Source organism: Mastigoproctus giganteus, chromosome 9 (genome assembly GCF_048544385.1).
Source record: "Mastigoproctus giganteus isolate SK-2022 chromosome 9, ASM4854438v1, whole genome shotgun sequence".
NCBI lineage: Eukaryota > Metazoa > Arthropoda > Arachnida > Uropygi > Thelyphonidae > Mastigoproctus > Mastigoproctus giganteus.
The window spans coordinates 75346724-75372034 of NC_143583.1; the positions used below are offsets into that span (position 1 = coordinate 75346724).

Genomic DNA, 25311 nt, shown 5'->3' on the forward strand with positions numbered 1-25311 from the left:
TTTTTGCTGCTGTGCATTCTGAATTCCACCAAAGTTTGGGAAATAGTGGGAACCGGCTGGATGATTTTGGGATTGCAATTACAGCTGCTTGGAGAATCGTTTCTGTGACATACATGACTGCATCATTGATTGGCTCCTGACTGACTGTAGCTATGTCAAGATTTGCCAGATGTTGAAAGGAATTCCAGTCAGCCTGATCAATCTTCCACCGCGGTAAACTAAATGGCAGACACGGTCTACCACTAGTTAGGGTGGTTATCACGGGGAAGTGATCGCTTCCATATGGGTTTTCTTCCAACTCCCAAATGTCTGCCGCTAGGTGGCGGTGAACAGTGAGTTATTGAATTCAGTGCTCCGTTAAAATATTCAAATATCAAAGTAAACCTAAAAGGATTATACACGAATTACATATTGACAAAGAGCTTATGATGACCGGAATCTGGATATAGAGTCGGCTAAAGGAATCCTGGACAGGTAATATGTTAATATTTAATTTTTAGGCATGTGTGCTTCGGTGTTTTGTTGAAATGAACAGTCAGTCTATTGTTGACTCAGCAGCGGAATGCAGCAATAGTCGCTTGTAAGACAATACGGTGCTTACAAGGTCAAGGACTACGTCACGTGGCGACAAAGTTAGGGATTAAACCCTCCCCACCCCCACTGAACTTTGCTTCTATTATTCTCACAGGCAATAAGTTGCTTTGCTGTGAGATATTTTAGGAATCTGTGGCCTTTCGTGTGCCTTAAGGGACAGACTTTAGCTGGAAGACATCTGAAGCGGATATAATTAAACTGCATTTAGTTCGTGTGTTTTCTTTAACCCACTTAAACCTATACATGGATGACAAACAACTTCCTAATACTGAGGAGTTTCTTCCGCCAGTATCTACGGCTGAAAATTCTGGGTTATTAAATCCACAAGTTGCCCTCGAGGGATCGGATGATTCTGAGTCTTCGCAAGATGAAACTTTTCGTCGGAAATCTCTTTCCACTGAGCAGATGGAATTGGATGGCTCATTGCAGGACTCTGCAACGCAAAAAACACTGGCTAAAAATATACAGTCAGAGTTGGATAGTGATATCGCAAAGGGGGAGCCAACGAATTACAAGTTGGATACAGGCTCCGAAGATGAATTGAACTTACAAACAAAGCTAAATGAAATGGACGCACCTGGCATTCTGGGTACCATATCGAAACTGCATAATGATTTTTCTGGGTTTCTCTCCCAAGAGGGAAACAAGATTACTAAAACAGCTGGTAACATCCTAAGAGAAAAGTGGCATAATTTGGAAACCGTGACAATGTCACTTCTCATTGAAAACGAAAAACTAAAGGCGCTTAATCAGGAGGTACAAAACAGAACAGATCTCCTTGATGGAATTATAAATACCTGCCCGGCATTCGTGATGAATTCAGATACGGCCAGACAAGAGAAATCAAAGGATCTGATGGGATCCGAGGTTATTGATTCTCAGCTGATAAGGGAGCCACACTTGTCATGTCCAGAACCTAATCATTCTGAGTTACTACCTGCTTCTCCTGTTCCTAGATCATATGCAGACACTGTTCGAATATCGGTACAAAAGACTGGACAACCGAAAGTTAAAACTGATAATGTTATTATTCTTCGAGCTTCAGACACCAGTGGGTGCAAAACAAGTGGCGATGTTAAAAATCTCGTTACTAAGACCCTCAAGTCTGATCTTAAAACTGTTAAAATTAAGTCCCTACGCATGATACGAAATAAAGGAGTTATTGTAGAAACTGCTGCCAAGACAGACTTAGAAAATTTATCTGCTTCTGAGTCTCTTACTTCGGCTGGCGTCTCTCTCGGTCGCCCTCGCATGGGAAACCCGTCTTTGCTTCTTTACGACATTCCAAAAGATTTAACTAAAGAAGAAATAATCGAAAATCTTCATGTGAAAAACTTGGCTGACTATGGATTTTCCTTAGAGGAATGTAAACAGGAAATTGCTCTCAGATTTACTACACGTGCAAGATCGTCGTCACTTGTGAATTGGGTAATAAGCTTCCCGCCAAGAATGTACAAACACCTTCTGTCCCAAGAAAGGATTTTCTTATCTTGGAGTTCTCACAAATTCCGTCGGTTTACAATTGTAACCAAGTGTTACCTCTGCTTAGGATATGGGCACACTACACAGTTTTGTTCCCACGAATCCCCTTCGTGCGGTCACTGTGCCCGCAGTGGTCATGTTTTCTCTGAGTGCCCTCATAAGGAAGAGGCGGCTTGCTGCGTAAACTGCAAGCGACGTAAACGGGAGTACAGCCATTCTGTAAAGGACAGTGAATGTCCTGAATATAAAAGAGCATTAGAAACCGCAAGAATAAGGACCGCTTATGAGTAATTTGACTCATTACTCTGTACATAATGTAAACAACACTACCTCTCTAAACGGTTCTACGCCAGTTTCGTCTGTGAGGGAGAAAGACCGTCTGAGGATTATGCAGATAAATGGGCAGCGATCTCGGGCAGTACCTGACGAGATTAGGCTTTCTGCCGAGACAAATTGTATCGACATTGTCGCTATACAAGAGCCTTATTTTGCACGCGTCCAGTCTGGACCACAGTCTAAAATCCTGGGTTACTCGTTAAAAATGAGAATAATACAACCCGTTGACCAGAATCCCAAATCTTGTATATTAATTCTTAATGACTCTTTAGACATCACGGTTCTTCATGGTTTTTGCACTCAGTTCTCTACCTGCGTTCTTGTCACACACTCCGTAATGAATTTTTACTTAATTTCTCTCTACTGCCCTCCATCGGAGGACTTTAATCACTCTCTTGCTTACCTAGAGACTGTCATAAATACTTTGGGACCGAACAGCAATATATTGATCTCATCGGACGTCAACGCAAAATCAAACTTTTGGCACAGCTCTTCTACAGATGCACGTGGCCTTCTCTTGGAGGAGTTCATAATTAATCATTGTGTTTCAATTCACAACAAGCCAAATCACCCTCATACTTTCTCAAGTTATGCAGGAGAATCTAATATAGATATAACGATGACAAACTCTCACTTCGATTTGCGGCTTACTGACTGGACCGTGTATACGGACTGGTGCACCAGTGACCATAGAGTCATCTACTATATGCTTACCCCTGATTCTACCGTTCCATCTTCACACACTTTCTCACAGCCAGAATTAATAAGATTTTCCATCAGAAACATTGACTGGAATACTTTTGACTCTTCCATTCTTCTGGACCTTGACGAACAGAAACTTGCTTCTTTTGAAACCTCACCTATTTCTCATCAAGTGAACTATATTCAAAATGATATAATAAAAGCGTCATATAAGTCTTCTAGGAAAAAGAGGGTTAACCAGAAGACGTGCTCATGGTGGACGCAGGAGTTATCGCAGTTAAGAAGGGAAGTTCATCGAGCCCGTAGGTACTACCAAAGGCATAGAGACTGGCCCCAAGCCGACGTTAATCGTTTTTACCAGCAGTATTCTTCTTTGAGGAAAAGCTACGTGAAGGCCATTGCCTCTCGAAAGCGTGAAACGTGGATGAATTTCGTTCACACCTCTGGAAATGCTAACCCTTGGGGTCTTCTATACAAGATTGTAAGAGGAAAAACCTCTAGTTCTAACATATTTGGCTCAATTGTGGTAGACTCCGTGGAAACACTGAACTGGCATGATTCTACAAATGCAATCTTAGATGCTCTTTTTCCGTTGGATGATCCTACCTCAGACTTACCTATTCACTCTAAAATCCGATGAGACAATGAATTTTATGTGTCCTCAACAACCACCGAACCTTTTACGTTGGATGAACTGCAGGCTGTCTCCCATAAAGTTAATGTTCAGAAGTGCCCAGGACTAGATCTTATAGAAAACATTTTTATCATCAGAGTCTTGAAATTAAAACCTTACGTTCTTCTAAACTTATTCAACAGATGCCTTCAGGAAGAAACTTTTCCGGAAATTTGGAAGGTCGCTCTAGTTAAGTTGATCAGAAAGCCGTATAAGCCTCCTGGAACGGCTAGATCGTACAGGCCGATCGCTCTGCTGGCTAACTTGGGTAAATTGCTAGAGCGACTAATGGCCATTAGATTGAATACCCTACTGGTAGAACAGGATCTGCTTTCAAGAAGTCAATATGGGTTCTGTCCCGGACGTTCCTGCGAGGATGCTCTTGTGGACTTTGTCTCTTCATTTCAAAACTCGGTACATAAATATACCCTGGCTGTTTTCATCGACTTCGAGGGTGCCTTCGACTCCCTTTGGTGGGAGAGCGTCCTGGAGCGTCTGCGATCGGCTAGGTGCTCCAACCACCTTTACCTTTTAATCCGCAATTACTTTGCTAATAGAACCATAATAGTCAAGGCTAAACATATCCAAGTATCAAGATCAGTATCTAGAGGGTGCCCACAAGGCTCTATATTGGGTCCTTTTACATGGAACATGGTGCTGCAGCAGTGGCTCTCCCGATCTTTCGGTAACGTCAAAATAATAGCGTATGCAGACGATCTCACCATCTTGGTAAATGGTAACTCTAGGGCCGATCTGGAAAATACCGCAAATTTTGTTCTCCGGGATCTCTACGATTGGACTGTGGCCAATAAGCTTAAAATCAGCTTGTCAAAAACAAAGATGATGATTCTTGGATCAAAGTTGGATATCACTCGTCCTCCGTTGGTCAAGATCAACAACATTCGTCTCCCCATAGTTAAAGAGTACAAGGTTCTAGGAGTGGTAATTGATTCCAGTCTCAATTTTATTCCTCATTTGACAAACTTATCATCTAAAATACGTAGATTTACTGGTGCAATTGTTAGGGTGTCCCGTGTTGAATGGGGGCTCTCCAGAAAAACTTTAAGGATTTATTACAATGCAGTTTTCCTCCCTCTAATCACGTATGCTGCCGGTGCATGGTTTCACAGGGCACGGCTCAAACACTTCATTACAAAACTCGCCTCATTGCAGAGAACCATTTTGCGGTGTTTAGTTAAGGCATGCAGGACAGTCTCGACGCAAGCTCTGCAAGTACTAACCGGAACATTACCTTTAGACTTGCAAGTTACTTATAGAGGCTTTTTATACAGACTGAAAAGGCAGATTGAGGCCGAATTTCTTGGAATAACCATCAACCTTCAAGAAGATGCTAAAAGAGAAAGAAGGAGACTGTGGAACGAGTTAGTAAACATTTGGCAGTCTCGATGGGATACAGCTCCCGTTGGTGCAACAACAAGAAAATTTATACCACAAGTTTCATTTCTCCTTGATAAACGTGTTCGATTGTGGTTCTGCATGGACATATTCACGTCGTACCTGTTGACAGGACATGGATCGATGAACCAGAGTCTTCTTAGGTTCAATTTATCACAAACAGACCTCTTTTCATGTGGATCACCAGAGAGTTGGGATCACATCTTGTTTCATTGCTCCCTGTATGACGATCTCAGACTTCCTCTTCAAGCACTTACTAATTTTCAATCAGGACAGGAGTCGTCTCTGCTTCAAAGCTCGGAGTCATTTCAGATTCTTCAGGCTTTCGCTCAAGGCGTATTTCTTCGAAGGCGTTCAGTGTCGACAGATCTCAACAGGATGCAGCACAACGGTCCTGCTGATGCATAGCTGGTTAGATCTCCTTTAATAATACATAAACTCAAATCCTCAAGAAATGAAATTTTCCTCGGCCTGCAGACAATTAAGTGCTTTCTTCCTTTTTTTTTTTTTTTTTTTTAATTTTATTTATTTTATTATTTAGTTACATAAATGTTTTATTTTAATAATTTTGGTTCCAAATCCAGCACCACGGGTGATCTTTTTTTTTTTTTTTTTTTCCCCTCTGGAATGGGCCCCCAGAGGATCCTGGCCTACCTTCTGACAACATTAGGTGGGTCAGAGTCTCTCTTGAGACAGTACGTGCTTTATATGGACTGGCCCACCTTCCCGTGGTGTGGACGAGTACCCAGAATCATTTGTCCAGGTGACTGATGCTTCTGGGTAGCCAAGCGGCCAGAACAGAACAACAAAACACACATAATACACACAAACCGACGTCACACACATATCTGGCCCATTTGTAGTGCTACTGTTCTTCACAGAGATACGAGGCGGAGTTGAACAAACGTTCTAGGAGCCGCCCTTTACATATACACATGTCCATGTCCACATGTCCACTCCCAAATGTCAGCGAGCATATGCTCTATGACTCGTCCCCTTCCATTGATGTTAGCACTACCCCACAGAGTGTTATGTCCATTGAAATCCCCAAGAATGAAAAAATGGGAAGGCAATTGCGTGATAAGATCATCAGGGTCTTTCAGGGGGATGTCAATCCCAGGTGGAAAATAAACAGAGCAGACAGTTAATAAGAACCCCACTGTAAGGCGAATTGCTACAGCCTCAATGCTAGTTATAAGTTGCAAAGGCTGAAATGGGATCTGGTTGCCGACGAGAATTGCGACTCCTCCATGAGCAGGACCATCCACAATTCTATCCTTACGAATAATGGTAATGTTATGCATGGCGGGGTCATCATTTGCCTTTAAATAATCTCCTGTATGCAAAAGCAAGCTGGTTTGTGCTTTTGCAGGAGTGCCTTGATGTTGTAAGGACCCATCCTTACAATAATAATTAATAAAGTCTTGTTAATTATTGAGAGAGTTAATTGTAGTAAATAGTCAGTTTTCAGCTCAAATATCACGTGTTAGGAAACAATGGAATTTGAAAGTTATTCCAGACACTCCCAGCTTTAGTTATATCTCTCGTTTGAAAAGGATTCCTTAAGTGAGTCGTTAATTGAAATTAGACCGAAACAAATCCCACTTAAGAAAGTACTCTATAGAAAGGGCACTGAGTACGGGAGTGCGCTCTCAAAAATTTCACGGTGCGTCTAATGGCGGATGTAGTGCGACGTAGTAGTGGGTGGTGGATATGAGGTCACAAAGAAAATCTAGAAGATTCCAGAGAATACTAGAAAACCGGAAGTCTCTCTCTAAAAGGATGGGAAGACATGCCCACGGAAGAAGAAAGAGACAAATGAGAATACAGGGAAAATGATGTGCAGATCAGCTATTGGTCAGTAAGAAAAGGGGGGAATTTTGAAGAGAGCCAAGAGAGGAGTTTTGTAGGGGTATTCGTGAAAGAGTCGTGGTCTAGTTTGGGTGGTAGCTGCAGTCCTGGGGTAGATGGAAGCTGTAGTGGGAGAATTTGTGATAAGAACTTTGTGTAAGTTTAGAGTAGGAAGGAAAGTTCACTTGTAAAAGCTAATGCAGTATGGAGGAAGAAAGGAGAAACGCACACAAAGAATCCTGGAGGCAAATTTAATCAAATGAGATGTCGAGCGACTGGCTGACTCGGAAAGTACTTCAGTCCACGGACGCAATGCAGACTAAGAAAGAATATAGGATCCTAATTTAAATCCAGCAGCGCAGTACCCGGTAGGGAAACAGCTGATAGATTATTGTGTTCCCCGGATGGGCAACCTTTTGCATTCCAGTCCACGCCTAGGGCAGATAGGAAAGGAGACCGAGCAGGGAGAAATGCCTAGTCAATTACGTAAGTGTTAGATAAATTACTGAAAATAAAGGAACCTAATTTAATATTGGAAAGGACTATAGGAGAACGCTATAAAATTTAGGAGGGAATGTCTAAGTAATAAATATATATATATAAATGTACCATTGTAATACATAAAGAAAGATAAACAACCTAGTGGAGGGAATAAGAGTAATGTAATTAAGGTATAAGTTAATCTGTAATTGGAAGTGAAGTTCTGTATTAATATTTGATTGATAGAAATGATCTAATAAGTAACTAAAAATTGTTAACAACTGGGTAATGGATTACTAACTAGTGTGGAGTTAGAAGTTGAAATTTGAATTATTGTGAATGTTGATTTATAATGAGTATACCTTATTGGAGTGGAGATTGATTAAACAGGTAGACCATTAAGGGATTGTTGATTGGCTGAACAGGAAGGTAACTAATTAATTTAGTTGATTATTGTTGACCTGGCTACAAGGAAAGGTGATTGAATATATGTATTTTCCTAACAATTTTGGGAAACGAACACTTAGTGAATTTTATAGCCTGTTCATTAGCTGGTAGTTGATTATTCATTTATACGGACTGTTTAGGAGTAAAGAGAGACGGATTGTGTGTGTGGTGAATACCATGACCTACTGAAACCTATGTAGAACATGAAGAGACACAATGATATATATATATATATATATATATATTAGAATTGGGTAGTTGTTGATGATATACTTTGATTTTGATTACACGATATATACACATTTAAACGTTAGTAGGATAACAAGTTCCCACTAAATATGGTATTAAATTAGAAGTTGTAGCAAGTTTTATTATATATGATATGCCAATAAACATTGTTATATTCAACACTCATGAGTTTGTCTGTCATCCCGAACATCAGCCAGTCCAGTGGAAAAATACCTATTATATTTGGGGTCCCCTGGAGTCTGGGATTTTCTGAAATCAATCAAGTCAGGTGTTAAAGTGGGAGGGGTTAATAAGGGGATATATAAATAAAATATACAATAATAAAAAAAAATAATAAATAAATGAATAAATATAAAAATAAAGAAAAAACCACCACAAAATTCCACCCACCACAATGTCATCAGTATTTTCCCAGAATCCACGGCAATTCCACTATAGGAATTTAGCCATTATTTGGGCTTGGTGGGTCCATTAGGCGGCTTCCGAGGTGCTGAGGGCTTAATTTTGTCAGTCTTGGATTTCTCTTTCCTGGGGAAGTATGGACGTTGTCCTGTGTCCATTTCTTCCTCCGCAAAGAGTGGCAAGATTGACTCATCATGTACCTCCTTGGTCTCGACATCCATTATTTCTTGCCCTGAAGTAGGCAGCTCACTTTTCTGTGATGTTAATTTAGTGTTCGCTGTTGGTAATGCTGGAGCACTGGGAGGTACAGATATTGGAGTGGCAGCTGACTGCGATTTTCGAGTGGGCTTTATTGAACTCAATAAATAGCGGGCAATGGCAGTGAAAGAATCCCTTGGGGGAACAGTCTTATCAGTTTGGGTCCCAATGGTACTTTTACCAGAAACTTTCTGGGCGTATGAAGGCTTCCCGCTATTTATTGGTTGAATGCGTTTTCTGGCCTCTGGGTAGGAGATGTTGAGCTCCGTTTTTAATTTTTGAATCTCATTTTCGTCCTTCCACCGCTGGCATGCTCGAGGGTATGCAGGGTGCTCTCCTTGGCAGTTAGTACAATTAGGCTTAGGAGCTAGACATTCCTTGCTCTCGTGATCTTTAGCACCACATCGAGCACAGGCAGGGTTACCACGACAAGCTGTTTGTGAGTGGCCGTACTTTTGACATTTAAAACACCTCAATGGGTTTGGAACGTAAATCCTCACTGGGCAGTTTAATTACCCCGCCTTGATGGAACTTGGAGGCCGAGGAGCGGTAAATGTTAGGATGAGAACTTGGTTAGGGACGAGATTCCCATCCTTTCGCATGGATATTCGCTTGACAGCTGTCACTTCTTGTTCTTTTAATTCAGAGCAGATCTCTTCTTCAGAAACGTGAAGAAGGTCCCACTCTGATATGACACCTCGTGACGACTTCAGAGTTTTGTGAGGGGTTACGATGATGGGTATTCCCCTTATAGATGTGGCTTTCAAAATTGTTTCAGCATGCATTGTATTTGATGCTTCTACTAAATTATCTCCAGTATGTAGCCGTTTTACGGATTTAGGTGATCCTGCCATCCCTTCTAATCCTTTCTGGATAAAGAAGGGTGGTGACATTTTCCCAATTGACTGCTCTCCGGTGGAAGGGAGAATGAGGAAAAGAGGTGTCACAGATGGCGTTTTCTCCTCAGTTCTGGCTCTTTTAACAGAATTGGTGTCATTATCCTCTAATGATCGATTAGGTAGGGGCCTCGTTGGGGTCCCAGAAGAAGTAGGATTTAAATTATTCATAGGAGTAAGATAAAAATTTCCGATGCCCTAAGTACCTCACCCACCACGCAGCCCTACGAGGGGACGCCTACTCGTGAACTAGCAGGTGCTGCGTACACGAATGGGACTCCAAGTTCGCTTAGGATCCCCATACCCAAGTTTCCAATAAGCCTTGATCCCGTCCTAGGACCAAAGGGAGGGAGACTTATTGGAACGCAGTTGACCCTAGCAGTAAGAACCACCCGGCGATTGATCCCAGTCGGGCCGGTCCGAGACCACCCGTCTAGCCGAAGCAGGGGCCAAAGCGGTGTACCAAGGCTGGGCCCCTCAACCACCAGGATCCCCCTTTCTGAATTTCCACGGGTCGCGGTGCACCGCTGCTCACGCCGAATTCCAACGATGTAACCCTGGAGCCAAGGTATGGGCGTTAGATCCCAGTGATGCTAATCTGGAAGGCCTGCAGCATCACTGGGAGGTCCCCTCACCATGTACAAGTGCCCACGTTGAGGGGCGATACGGTCAGACATGAAAGTCTTTGAGAATTGTAAACAGGTTGCAAGGAAGGCCCATGGTGTCCTATCGATGATCTATCGAACTTTTGCAAGTAGAGATAGGGACGTGATAATCCCATTATATAAGGCTTTTGTTAGACCACACTTGGAATACTGTGTTCAAGTATGGAGACCGCACCTAAAGAAAGACATCGAGCTTCTTGAAAGGGTGCAAAGAAGGGTAACTCGCCTGGTGAGTTACCCGTTCGTGATCGGCCAAAGGGCGTCCTTATGAAGAAAGACTTCGAATATCTGGGTTGCAGAGTTTGGAAACTAGACACCTTAGAGGAGATTTGATTGAGGTGTTTAAGGCTCTGAGAGGCATCAGTAAAATGAATGAGGACGAAATTTTCAAGATATATAAATGATACTAGAACTAGGGGACATAAATTCAAGTTACGGGGGGAAATGTTTAGATTGGACTGCAGGAAGTTTTATTTTAGCCAGCGGATTATGAATTACTGGATTAAGTTACCTACATGGGTGGTAGAGGCCGACAGTTTGGGGAAATTCAAAGGTCATCTGGATAGTACTTTCGGGTAAGGGAAGCGCATAGGATGATAGGTTTAATTTACTTTTTTTATTAATTATTATTATTTATTTTATTTTATTTGTTTTTATCATTGTTTTGTTTGGATTTTTTTTTTGGCTGGTGCAGCATAAGCCATAGGCTTTCTTGCACCATGGGGCCATTACTAATACGTGTTGCATATCTTTATTCATTTCTTAAAATAATCATTATTTATTTTATTAAAGTTTTGATTTTAAGTCTCGTGTTGGTTGATGAAAGAAATCTTTTGCGGTCTCCGACTTCCAAGGACTTATCTAATAAAAGAATTATTCAATTAGTAGCGCAGTCGACTGCACAACCAAATTAATACGTTTAATTTACTATGATTTAGCATTGCTTAATATCAACATAATTAATTCAGTTATGCCTCAGAATTTATATTGATCCAATCAAACTGTTGGCATGTGATCGGGAAATGAAATAATATTCTTGATTTCGTTCATTTAATCCATTAGAGTAAAATTGTGTGCAAACCTGAAAACATCAGATTTAGCGAGTCCGTTTTTGCTTTTGGTGGATCGATGGCTAGATGTTACGTACATTACATACAAACCAAAATTTTGTCGCAATCTGATGTAAAAAAAAAATGTACCTTGGTAATCAATTAATAGATATTTCTCGACTTTTGTAGTCATGTCGGGTTATGCCAAAAGCACGTCTAATTCTGCCTATACTCTCAATTTTGCAGATGTTGTGTCAAGTTCGTAATTGAAAAGATCAGCATGCTCCTTTCCTTCGACTACTTGTGTTATATGATATATTTCTCAATACTCACGAGTTCGTAAAGCACAACATTGGCAGTCACGAGTTCACGATTCGCACGCTTACTATGCACCTCACTGTCACATTGCAGGTTCGACAAGTGTTTAGTGTTGTTTTGTTTTTGTACCCTTACGTTAAACTGAAGCACGAACTCTGTATAAATCCACCCACCCACACTCTCTCTTATTTCGGAAAAATAGTTCACGATGCACTGTTTCACATAGAATCACTGCTCTTCTACTTCATAAACATACCACTCCCTTCGAACTTCTTTTAACCCATACTGATGTGTAGCTAATATTATGACTCTTTCCAACAGGATTCTAACACCAGTGATGCGCATGACTAGACGGTGGTTGCTGTGTCTGCTAGCAATTCTTCTCTTCGTGTGGAGCTTTTCTCATCTTCCTGCAGTGAATAAAACCAATTTGGATGAGATTCGCGAGTGGCACTGGGTATTCCTCCAGAGGAATATATCCCATTTTGTTAATCCAAAAGAAGGCATTCCATTGCAATCATGCAAACATTCAAAACTCTATTTGGTCATTGTTGTCTGTTCGAATCCTGGAAATTTTGCTCTTCGTAGATCTATTCGATTGTCATGGGCTTTGTACAACCAAAGTTTTCAAGATGTAGTTGTATTTTTCCTCCTGGGAAAATCGCAACACAACGTCACAGATTTGATGATCAGCGTGGAGAGTGCTGTTTACTCTGATATCATACAGTGTAACATTTTAGATTCATACCAGAACTTGACTCTGAAGTCCACTTGGCTACTGAAATGGGCGAATACTACCTGTTTGGACGTCCAATATATTATGAAGACTGACGACGATGTTTTTGTAAACATCCCCAATCTTCTGAACTTCTTAAGAAAGATAAACCGTCGGGATGTCCTAATAGGATACAAATACAGTCTTGCTCCTGTTATCAGAGATAAAACCTCAAAATGGTACACTCCAGAATTTGTTTTTCCAGATTCAGTATATCCGGATTATCTCTCTGGCTCAGCTTACGTGATACCAGTTAATGTTATCCCAAGATTATATGAAATTGCCTTAAAAACTCAGTTCTTTTATTTAGAGGACGTTTTCATAACCGGGACTTGTGCTGAGAACCTTGGTGTGGAGCTAATACACAATCCTAAATTTTCATATACGAAACAGAAACTAGAACCGTGTATTTTCAGATCACTCATCTCAGCCCATAGAATGTCATCAAGGGAACTGGAAGAAATATGGGTACGATTACATGACCCAAATCTTTCTTGCTCTTCTAAAGCATTTTTTGGATGGTTGGGATGACAACTTCCGAGATAACTTGCATAGCCGTATCTCAGGAGACTGAATTTCGCAGTGAGCGTTTGTAAAAGTTTGTTTTTGTTCCCATCTTCGGTTGTAAATTGACTTTAATGAATTGCTGGGTTTGCGCATATTCGATACCTGTAAGGAAAATCGATATTTGATTTCTGTACATTTAAATAAAATTTATGAAATCCAAATATTTGAAATTATGAAATTTTGTACGTTTTTTTAACTCGATTTAAATTCTATGATTTAGTTTTTCCACAACGCTTCCAATTGATAAGCGAATTCTTATTAACAACTTATAAAATTATTTTTACAGCATACCATATACATAAAACAATACATGGACTGATTGTACTGTAATTTATGTCAATGATTTCATTATTTTAATCACGCAAATAATGATGTAAAGGTGATTTTGCAGATGATATGAAAATTAATTAAAAGTAGAAACTGCTGTTATTATTATTTCTGGCGCAAGGGGAACTTAAGCAATATTGCGCCCATCGTGACTGTTCTGAGAACAGTCAGAAACAACCACGTTATTGTACCTATTTTAAAAAGCAGAAAAATTCCTAATGTTGTGGCAAAGCGTTAAAGGTTCCTTAAGATTTGGTAGAAAATGAATGAGACTTTTCGAGAAGTCTCACTGTCACAGGAAAGTATAATAGTGGACCATTGGCGATCTGAACTATTTGGATCTTGGAGGACTTTTCAAGGATGTATTGCAAGTTTGTTAATAGTCTTGCAGTCTGATAAGAGTAAGCTGACTTGTCCTGGGTTTAATTCTACAGTACATTAAAACTGCCCATCACTAAATATCTGGTGAATGAGGTGCTTAAGCAGGCTTCGAATTTTAGCTGCATAGTTCAGATTTGATTTGATATGATTTCGGTTTTAATGGGGCAAAAACGACCAGGGTTGTAATGCTTCAGGACAAAATTAAATTTCAAAAAAGGTTTAGGTTTTGGTAACCTTTAAAAAAGTTACCTCGTCAAACGTTCTCTCTCTCTATATATATATCTCAAATATATACATCGACAAATAAAATGCAGTATAAGTGTAAAAATAAATGTCCTAGTTTATATACACTGCCCTACCATTAATATCCAGACACCTGCCTTTAGACAAAAGAAAAAAGAGCTTTTATTGTGTCATTTAATATTTTGCGCTGAAACCTTTTGCTTTTATGACGGCCTTCAATCTTCGCGGCATACTCTCAACCAGCTTTTTATAAATGTCAGGTGATATGTTCCTCACTCGGCTTTTTACGCAGCCACCAGTTCGGCCTTCTTCTTTGGGCGATTTCGACGTACAAGTACCCGACGATCCAATACATCACAAAGATGCTCGATAGGATTTAGATTAGGACCCTAGGCTGGCCAATCAAACTTTTCTACACCCATGTCCTCAAACCACTGTTACGATCCGAGCAGTATGGCATAGGGCGTTGTCATGCTGATACAGGTATGGGTCTGCTCCATAATTTCGGAAGTGCATAATTGTCCAAGCTGTCCTGGTATTGCACAGCATTTATGGTTTTGTCGATAACGACTAATGGGCCGAAGTCAAAGCATGAAAGGAGCCCCACACCATGACACTACCTCCACCAAACTTCATTGTTGGGAGGATGCAATCAGGAAGGAATTGTTTCCATGGCAATCGCCAAATCCAGGAACCGGCATCAGATTGGTACAGTGCGAACCTCGACCCGTCTGTCCATAGGACCATAAGAGCAGTTTTCCATTGCTCTACAGTCCAGGATTCGCGCTCCTTACATCATGTTAATCGGCGTCAAGCATTTGTTGACGTGATCAATTCTGTTGAACGTGTCAACTTGCATGCCCACTTTTGCAATTGTCTGTTGTCTGTTCGAAGCCCAGTGTGCATATTTATAGCAGGCTCTGTGACGTGTTGCATGCATAGGACCTGTTTCCCTATCCATGGAGGGGTGTCCGGATATTAATGGTAGGGCAGTACATCTATACATATGAAGATCTTATAAAAAATTAAAAGCTGCTGACACAGTCATTGTCGGATAAAAACTCACTGGGTGTATTAGGGCTCAGTCATGTGGTTCAAAGCGATGAAACGTGAACTTCCCATACAGTATGTTAAAACATGCTGAATACATAAAACGGTGTCGTATTGTTCACACATAGTAGGGTCATCAGACCGCAGCAGAAACGAATGTGTCAGATGGCTGTGTCCTATAAAGCCGAACAAAAACAAATTCTTCTTTAAGATCCCTTACGCAGGCTGAAATACCATGGTTTTATTACAGACTCAATCTGATAGTTGGTTTGTTACCTGCCGATGTCACGAATCTTGCCACTGCGAATACAACTTATTCGGGATTGCTTGCCTGTAGTCGGTATAAGGGACTGGCAGGTCAAGATATTTGTCAGGGCTGCCGATTTGGCTGCAGCATATAGATTGTATTTCATCTGCTGAATCTCAGAGAGGGTTGGATGAGTGATCTCATTGCTCACAAAACCTGTAGTGCACTCAAAGGATCGCCATATAAAATAAACCGTTGGTATTGCCGAGTTCTTATGTGATCCAATGCTAACTCTATAGCGTGTAGTTCTGCAGTGTATATGCTGCTTTCAGGGGAATCTGCTCAGATATAGTAAGATCTGAAAAAACAGCATCAGATTATACACACACGATTCCGACTTCCAGCCGTCTGTGCACACTTCAAGAGTCAGAATTTTCAGCACGGTGTTCTGAATAGAGCTGAAGGTAGAGAGAAGACGGGATATCGGGCTTCATCCAGTTCTTAAGAGAGAAATCACATGCTGGAGTGTGAGCATGCCGAGGTGGAAGGGATGCCTTGGTGATCGGGCAAAATGAGTGTTGTAAAGATTTTTCCATCGTGACTCAAAAACGGATGCCCACTTGGAATGATCTGGCAGGGAGTTCAGTTTAAAAGCATACCGTAGAGACAGCTGTTTTTGTCCATGCGAGAGGGATACTTCGTTTGCATTCACATATAAACTTTGGACAGGTGATGTTCTGAATGTACCGTTAGCAATACGAATAGCCTGATGTTTAATGGGGTCAAGTCACTGAAGGACGCTATTTCTGGCAGACGCATATACCTCAGATCCATAATCTAATTTTGATCTCGCAAGTGCACGATACATAATGTTAAATGTCTTGGGGATATCCCCCTCCAACTCCGCAAGGGCACGATACAGATGGAGTAAAGTGCACCGGACTGCACCCGAAGAAGTGGCAGAGAGAGCGAGGAGAAGGTTCAGTCCTCATGCATTTTATACGCAGGTGGAGGAGGAATGTCAACTTTTTGTCAAATATGAGTCCCAAGAATTTAGTTTCCGTTCCTACTGGAATGTTGCTTTGTCCAAGTCTTAATTCGTGTTCGGGATTAAGGTGACGCTTACGGCAAAAATGGACGCAAACGGTCTTCTCCGGTGAGAACCTGAAACCATTGGCCATTGCCCAGAAGTCAAGGTGATCAATGACTTGTTGCAGTTCTCTCTCAATGACCTTAATTTTTCATGACTGAAAAAATATGCTGAAATCATCAACGTGGAATGCATTGTTTACAGTTGGAGGAAGTTCTTACATAATGGAGCTTACTCTAATGGCAAAAATCGTAACACTTGAAACAGTTCCATGTGGCACTCCCTCCTCTCGACAAAAGGACTAAGAGTGTGGATTCTTCTCGAACTTGGAAAAAAAACAACTCGATAAATGACCTCTTAGATCAATCTTCCACGCGGAAACATAAGAGGAAGACACGGTCTCCCATTATTTAGGGTGGTCATCAGGAAAAAGTGATCATTTGCATACGGATTCTCCTCCACAAGTAAATGAAGGGAAGAGAAAAGGGAAGCAGACAGAAAGCTAATGGCAGAAAACGTACGAAAAGACACGTGGAAGAGGATATTTGTTTCCACATTTAGAGGAGAGAGAGAGAAGTCATTGTCAGTGAGCATGTACTCTATAACTAGTCCCTTTCCACTGATGTTTGCACTACTCTACAGGGAGTTATGCCCATATAAAAACCCCAAGGAGGTACGAAAGGGGAAGGCCACTGCACTTTAAATTCAGCAAGGTCTTTCTGGGGATGTCCGTCTCAGATGGCAAATAAATAGAGCAGGCAATTAACAAAAATCCCACTGTAAAGTAAATTGCTACAACCTCTATGCTGGTTGGAAACAGGAAAGGATGAAATAGTCTGGTTGCCTACAAGGATATCAATTCCTCCATGAACAGGACTGTCCAAGTTAAGTAGAACCTTAAGAATAATTGTGATACCACGCGTGGTGGGATTATCACTGCCTTTAGATAAATCCGCTATATGCAAAAGCAGGCTGGTTTGTGCTTTTTCAGAAGTGCCTTGATTGTTGTTGTTGTCGTTTGTTGGATTTATTGGTGCAAGGGCTACTAAGGCCATAATGCTATTACAATCATATTTGGTACATGATTGTTATATTAATAAATGGATTCAGATCAGATGATATTTTTTTATCATTGAGGAAGGTAAAAACATCATCAATATCTTGTCGGTCTCCGAGAATCTGCTGTAACGTAAGTCTATTAGAGCAGCGGTCGCCAACCTTTCGGACCTCACGGACCACTAAACTCAAAATTTTGAATCCCGCGGACCACTACCATGATTTTTCCACAACAGTAACATTCTAAATATGAAATGGTACTTACACTTGTTTTTGCACTCCAAGTTATTTGCAAAAAAATTGGATATCATTAATGTTAATATAATTAATAATATAATGGCCTTATAATGATAAAAAAAAGTATAATAAATAAACGCAGATACATCCTCCTGTTTCATATAATCATTATGAAAAATGCAAAAAAAAAACATTTTAAATTTCATTTTATTAAAAAAGAATTAACAGAAATAATTAATATTAATTTATACACCTCTATGTCGAGTGCACCTCGACATAGAGGTGTATACGTAGTTGCGAATGGAATTAAAATTTTGATGGCCTTTTCACTCAGCACTCGGTGCCCACTTTTTACGGTAAGCCAAAAATGAGATCTTGTTAGGGACGAGTGGAATTTACCTTTGAGACTGTCGTCGGATGATAGATCGATTAGGCTTTCTTTTTATTTCATGTTCAAATTACTATCCTCGACCGAAAATGGATCTATTATCCACGTATTTCCGTGTCTGGGGTCCTCTTCCTTTGGGTAATAACAACCAAAAGAGTCAGTGAGCGACTGTAAGTGCAATCGAACAAGAGTTATTACCTGTCGGTTGACATCCTCCTGTTTCATATAATCATCAAAATTTAGGAACATTTCCAGATCTTCTTCAGCCAACCGCGTTTGCCACAGCAATATCTTTCTTTGAAACGCATCCATTTTGCCTCGCAGTGTGAACACGTCCGTAAGCTGTCCTTGCAAGGACGTGTTCAGCTCGTTTAACAGAGAAAAAATATCTGGCAGGTATGCAAACTTGGCTAGCTAATCATTGTCGGACAAGAGATCATGGAACCTCGAATTATTTTGCTGCTGGAAGAATAATTTGAATTCGTGGCGCAGGTCGAACAATCGGGTTAGTACTTTGTCCCTCGACAGCCATCTCACCTCAGCGTGAAGAAGAACATCAGTATGCTTAAAGCCCATTTCTTCATAAAGTGCCTCAAATATTCGAGAATTGAGCGCTTTGTGGCGAATTTGTTTACAATTTTAATTACATCAAAGAGTACTTCGTTCAGTTCTGGAGATAATCTTTTCGCCACAAGTTGCTCACGATGTATAATACAATAAGTAAACAAGATGTCTGGGTGTCCAACGTCTTTCACTTTTGCAACAACTCCTGAACGATGTCGAGTCATGCTTGCGGCACAGTTTGTGCATATCCCAACACATTTCTTCCATTCAATACTGTGTTTCAGGAAATAACCATTAAGTGCATTGAAAATTTCAGAGCCTGTTGTTCAATCCGACAAGATTAGCGAACAGAGGAGTTCTTCCTTTAAGTCTCCTTGGCAATCAAACCTCACAAAACAAAGAAGAACTGCCTTTTAGTTATGTCTGTTGATTCGTCAAGTTTAATTGAATAAAACGTAGAATTTTTCACAAGTGAAATCACTTGATTTTCAATATCTTCGGCCATGTCTTCAATTCTGCGCTTCAGTGTTAGTAGACATAGGAACTCCTTTCAGTTTCTGGACAGCCTGTTTCCCCAAAACTTCTCCACAGGCTTGTAACAATCAAAGCTTAATTAATTCTACTCCAATTGTATACGGCTTTTTACATCTCGCAATTTGAAGTGCTATCAAATAAGATTTTACTAAGGACTTATCCTCAACAATCATTGTTGCTAATGAACTTTTTTGCTTTTGCAAATTTTCACGCATCTTTTGGAAGTATTCATCTGGCTTTTTAGCTAAATCTGGGTGTTTTGACTGCAAGTGCCTGCCGAGTTTCGAAGGTTTCATGGCATCATTGGATAAACGCTCAGAACATATAATACAAAGCGGCCGTGGATCCAGTTCCCTTCCAGGTTCTTGAATAAATCCAAACTGCAAGTAGTCCGCATCATATTTTCTTGAAACTTTGAACTTTTTCTTCTCTCCGTCTCCAGTTCTAATATCCTTCCTGGTGATGCCTTGCGGTGGCTGCGGAGGCTCTGATTCATTAACAAACTCATGACAACGCGACGTTAAGAAGCGCAAAATGCTTGCTTGTGTTTTCTCAATCATTGGGGTTGTTTTATATGAATCTAAAATCAAACAAGAAATAAGATAGTTATCAAACTCAAGCTGTTTGATGCCATTAAATATCACACTGTGCACAGTTAAAATAAAAATATCACTGCTCACTTACCTAAGAACTGCGAACCGCGCCGTGCCCAGGCTAGGCCATCGATAAGAAATAGAAATAGCTTTCTATATTTTTTTACAATAAAAGCATCGCTAATACTGGATATTGCACTGGGCCTTTTATAAACATGCAACGTAATAAGGCGAAAATTGCAAAAAAGTAGAATCAGAATACTGTATAATGAAACATTTCAATAAACACGAAAATTGCAAATATATTCAGATTACTCTGCGGACCACCAAAATTCTCTCACGGACCACAGGTGGTCCGCGGACCACTGGTTGCCGACCACTGTATTAGAGGAATATAGATGTGAAGAGAAAGCTGTTTGTCGTTCTCTCAAGTATAATGGGCATTCAATGATAAAGTGGTTTACTGTGAGTTGAGTTTGACAGTTGCTGCATAGTGGAGGGTCATCCTGAGTGAGTAAATAACTATGAGTTAGGTGGATATGACCTATTCGCATTCTGGCAAGTACTACTTCCTTTCTATTGCTTCTTAGGCTTGATAGCCACTGCTTGTGATCGTTTTTAATCTGAAAAAGCTTATTACTTTTTTGTTCCTGCCAAATCGATAGCAATTTTTTTCTAACGGTGCTATGTATGATGTGTTTGAAAGCTGTGTAAGGTATCTACATGTCTGATGGTATGTGACTGGTGTTCTTGGCAGCAAAATCCACTTGTTCGTTTTCTATGATTCCAAAATGCCCAGGTATCCAACAGAAAATTAATTTTTGCCTGTTTGCAAGAATCTGCACTAACTTGATTTTAATTTGTTGTAGTAACGAATGACTGGAAGGAAATTTACACTGAAGAGCAGATACAGCGCTTAAGGACTCGGTGTAGATAATGATTTCAGGATATACTGTTTTATATTCTCTAGAGCCACCAGGATAGCATACAGTTCTGCGTTGTAAATGCTGCACTCCAAAGAAGCTGTTGGGATATTGTAATGTTTGGTAGAACTGCAGCTGCGCCAACTTTACTATCTGTCTTGGAACCATCAGTGTAAAGTTGGGTAAAACTAGAGAACTGAAAAGAGTGAGTTGTATGGATCTGCTGAATACTGAAATTTGGAAGGACAATCTTCCCCATTGTTGGAAATGTTGTTCAACATTGGCCAAGGGTATTTGCCGTGGTGGTGTAGCCGTGCTAATATCTAGAATTACGTTATTCATATTTAGTTCCCAGCAGTGGTGGGATTCAGATAATTTAACAACCGGTTCGCTGCCCTAATGACCTTTCTAGGTATAAAAAAACTATATATGGAAAGGTAATTTATTATTTCATGCAGTTAATACTTAAATAAGAACAATAAAAAAGGTCCACAAAACTAGATTATGTTATAAGAAAGAGTTTTAAAATATTAATGAAAAAATATTAAATAATACATGACAAAAAACAATGAAACTGTTATTGCTTCTTGATTGGCGTCCTCACTTGCAATTTCGCTTTTATCCGAGCATCATCGGCTGAGTGTTTTATCCTTAACCATCTTTTCACTGTAGGAGTAGGATCCCATTCCTTTAGAGGTAGGCCGATTAGACTAATAGCCATTGTGTTTGATTTATTAGAAACAGTTAGGCAACTTCTCTTCTCTGAACATATTATGTTCATCTTTGAAAAACCTTTTTCCGCTTCTGCTGAACTTACAGTAAATGTTCTGACAATATTTTTAGCTCTTTGAACACTTTCAGGAATTGCACAATTCTGGGAATTTTTTAAAACGTTTTCGACGAAATCTCGATAATCATTAAAATCAATTTGGTAATTAAAAATGTCAATAGATACGAGCAATTGTTCTTCAGCTGCTTTCCATGAAAACCAGTACTTCTTCAATATTCCAGTAATCTGTCTCCAAAAAATTGAGAAATTGTAATTTATTCCTATCTTGAAATTGGCTACAACTTGCTTTTAAATGTTCACAACCCATTAGTGTTTTTTTCAAATTCGTTACGATGTTTTCTAAAAGTCTTTCCTGAAAAATCGATGATTTTATACAAATTTTTATATATTTGAAGGTTTCTGAAGTAATTAATTCATCAGTTTTTTTTTTTTTTTTTTCGAATGGACTCTTTTCCTTTCCGAGCATTTGAAATGCTTTAATAGATCTTATCACGAGTTTTTCAGCCTTTAGTATGCCTATGTTTCTTGCTTGCAGTGTATTTGAAAGAAGAGAAATTTCGTTTAAAATATCAATCATCAATGCCATATCATTTATAAAATATATATTTTCAAGACGGGCAGCCATACCTAAGTACCTTTTTATTTGAATAAAAATAGTGATATAGCGCTGGATAAGCGCGTCACAGCTAGGATTTACCTTAAACTACAGTCAGCCCATCTTGGTCCCAAAACTCTACCAGTCTTTATAATTTCAATTCCAAGTTGTTCAGATATTTTGGAAAGTTCAATTTGGTTCTTATTGGATTGATGAAAAATAGTATATATCTTATGAATAAATATTTTAAAATGATTTACTTGCTTTATTTCCTTTATCGAATCATCTAAAACAAGATGGAGGCGATGATTTAAACAGTGCCATATTATTATGTTTGGAAACTCTTTTGAAATCCTTGTGCTCACTCCAGATTTTCTCTCAAGCATAACTCTGCCACCATCGGAGCAAAATCTTATTAAATTTTTTTCTAAGTAGTTCTTAGTAAGCCCAACATCATTTAAACTTTCCATAACTGAAGAACATATTGTCTCTGCATCTTGTTTTTCCAATTCAACTAGTTCAACGAAAATTGTTGGTGATGTAACTGAATCCTCAACTTTTAAGAAAAGTATAATAACTAGTTTGCAGGATATCGTTGAAGCTTCGTCAATAATCAAACATATTTTCAGATTATTTTCAATAATTTTATTAAATATTTCTTTTTTAATTTCCTTTGCAATGAAATCAACTACTTTCACAGCAGTTTTACGAGAATGTAATCCTATTCCCATATCTAATCCATTTTTAATTTGCACTTCTATCTCATCTTCTATGTCTGAAAACGGTTTACATCTTTTTGCCAGCCTGTAAACTGTATTAAACACTCTACAAGTAGCATTTAAATATTTTTCGCTCATCGTATCTATTACTTTTGTTATTGACTCCTGCTCACATTGTTTTAAGTTCGTTTTACAAATGTTATGAGCTTTTGATGAAAAATGTTCTTTCGTATTTTTTCCTTAGAGAAGCCTGGTGTACATCATTATTTTTCCCTGATGCCATTCTTTTCCATTCTTTTGACACATGAACACTTTTCTCTTTTATAAAGTCATATTTTGCACAATACTCGCAACCTAACTTTTTGTTAAAAATTACCAGTCCGTCATATTTTTCTTTAAAATTGTTATATTGTTGCACTGTCCAGCACTCAGGAAGTTTATTTTCAATTTTGGAGTTGTTATTGTTTTTTTATTTCAATAATTGACGTGCTGCTTTCTTCAAGTTGGAGTGGTTGTGCTTGTTTTGTACCATCCAAGGCCAATTCTGATTTTGGTTTCTTATTGTCTATATTTCTCTTGGTTCGTTGTGTCCTAGCTTCCTATTGTTTTTATTGATCGGGGAACACCAACGCACTCATAATATCTCGTGTGAATTTAGGGCGTAACACAAAGCTGAAACAAATGACAGTGTGTCATCCCCCTAGTTGTTTGGCACTTTTCTCCCTACGTTATATATTTGTTTACTTAAGTTACAAACGCGAGAAAATAAAAATGTAGTATTTCATCAAAGGTATGATGAGTTTTATGAAATGAATAAATAAATATTACAAGCATAGTTCCGTCTAATTTTTTTCACCTATGGACGGAATGAACATTACTACGGGAACTTGGAATACGCTGTTGCGTAGATGAACGTTAAAAAAGAGTAAGGAATGTAAATTTGTGATTTCCACATTGGGTGGCTGCCCAGGTGCCCACCTTAGAGAGAACCCTGATCACAAGTGCAATTTTAACAACCGGTTCGCCGAACTCAACAAAAAATTAGGTATCGGTTGTACCGAACCGGTGCGAACCGGCTGAATCCCACCACTGGTTCCCAGCACAGAGTCATGCTTTTTAATCTAATGCCACATGATTTATTCTGCAAAGGTTTATTTTGGTACAAATTATGCCATTTTGGGGTGAATAGATATTGCTTTATAGGATGGTGTGGAAAACTTCTGATTTTAACTGCATATCTTAATAGCAGAGCATGCCGACGAAGAAATATGGGTAGTTCGTGTGCTTCCCTATAGAGACTCTGAACTGGCGATGTACGAAAAGATCCCAGTGCAATTCGGAGAGCATTGTGATGTACTGGGTCGAGCCATTTTAATACACTTTCTCTAGCTGAGGCATATGCAGGAGACCCATAGTCTAGTCTGGAACTTTTGAGCGACCGGTATAAGTGCAGTAGCATGTACCGATTCGCACCCCATGACAGCAGAAATTGCTCTGAGGAGATTCAGCTGCTTTAGACAGGTTGTACGAATATGCTTAATATGCTCTAAGAAACTAAGTTTTTTATCCAGAATTAGTCTAAGAAAGCTAATACTCTGTTGAAAAGTAATTGGAGTTAAATGTAAATCGGGATCTGGATGTAAATTTCGTTTAGGGCAAAAATGAATTGCTGTTGTTTTTTGTTTTGAAAGTCTATGTTCATTATTTTCTGCCCACTGAACAAGCTTGTTAATTGTGTCTTGAAGTTGCCTTTCAATGAAACGCATATTTTGTGAGTGGTATGAGATTGCCAGATCGTGGGCGTACAGATATGTTTCAACTGTGTCGGGAATACGTTTGGTAATCGAATTAATTTTCAGGGAGAAGAGCGTGGCACTAAACACAGAACCCTGAGGGACCCCCTCTTCTTGCACAAATGTTTGCGAGAGAGCAGAGTGAAATCGTACCTGAAAGGACCTATTGCTCAAAAAGTTCTGGATAAATTGTGGAAGATGACCACGAAGACCAGATTCATAGAGATCGTGAAGAATTCCATATCACCAGGGTGTATCGAAAGCTTTTTCGATATCAAGACATATCATCTCTAGGTGTTCGTTCCTGAGAAATGCATTTCGGATGTTTCCTTCAGCTTTGACCATAAGGTCAAGTGTTGATCTAGTCCGTCGAAATCCATATTGATTTTGACTTGGAATGCTTTCAGTGTCTAGGAACCATGTCAATCTGGCATTAATTATTTTTTCTAATATTTTCCCTATACAACTAGCTAAAGCTATCGGTCGGTAATTTGCTGGATCTGAATGGTCCTTTACTGGTTTTGGCAAAGCTAATATAATAGAATGACGCCAACTGGTAGGGTAATCTTCATCAAAGATTCTATCATACAGTTTTAGCTTCACTCAAATGATATATCATGG

General features: G+C 39.5%; 1 protein-coding gene across 1 annotated transcript in view; it reads left to right on the top strand.

Annotated features, from left to right (window-relative positions):
• Window positions 1-837: 837 nt before the first annotated feature.
• Window positions 838-25311, top strand: part of LOC150080463 (uncharacterized) — a 30048-nt gene continuing 5574 nt past the window's right edge. The window contains exons 1-2 of the mRNA XM_090380699.1: window positions 838-1217; window positions 12140-13061. Of these exons, the coding sequence (XP_090236825.1) occupies window positions 838-1217; window positions 12140-13061 (1302 nt within the window). The remainder of the gene's footprint in view (window positions 1218-12139; window positions 13062-25311) is intronic.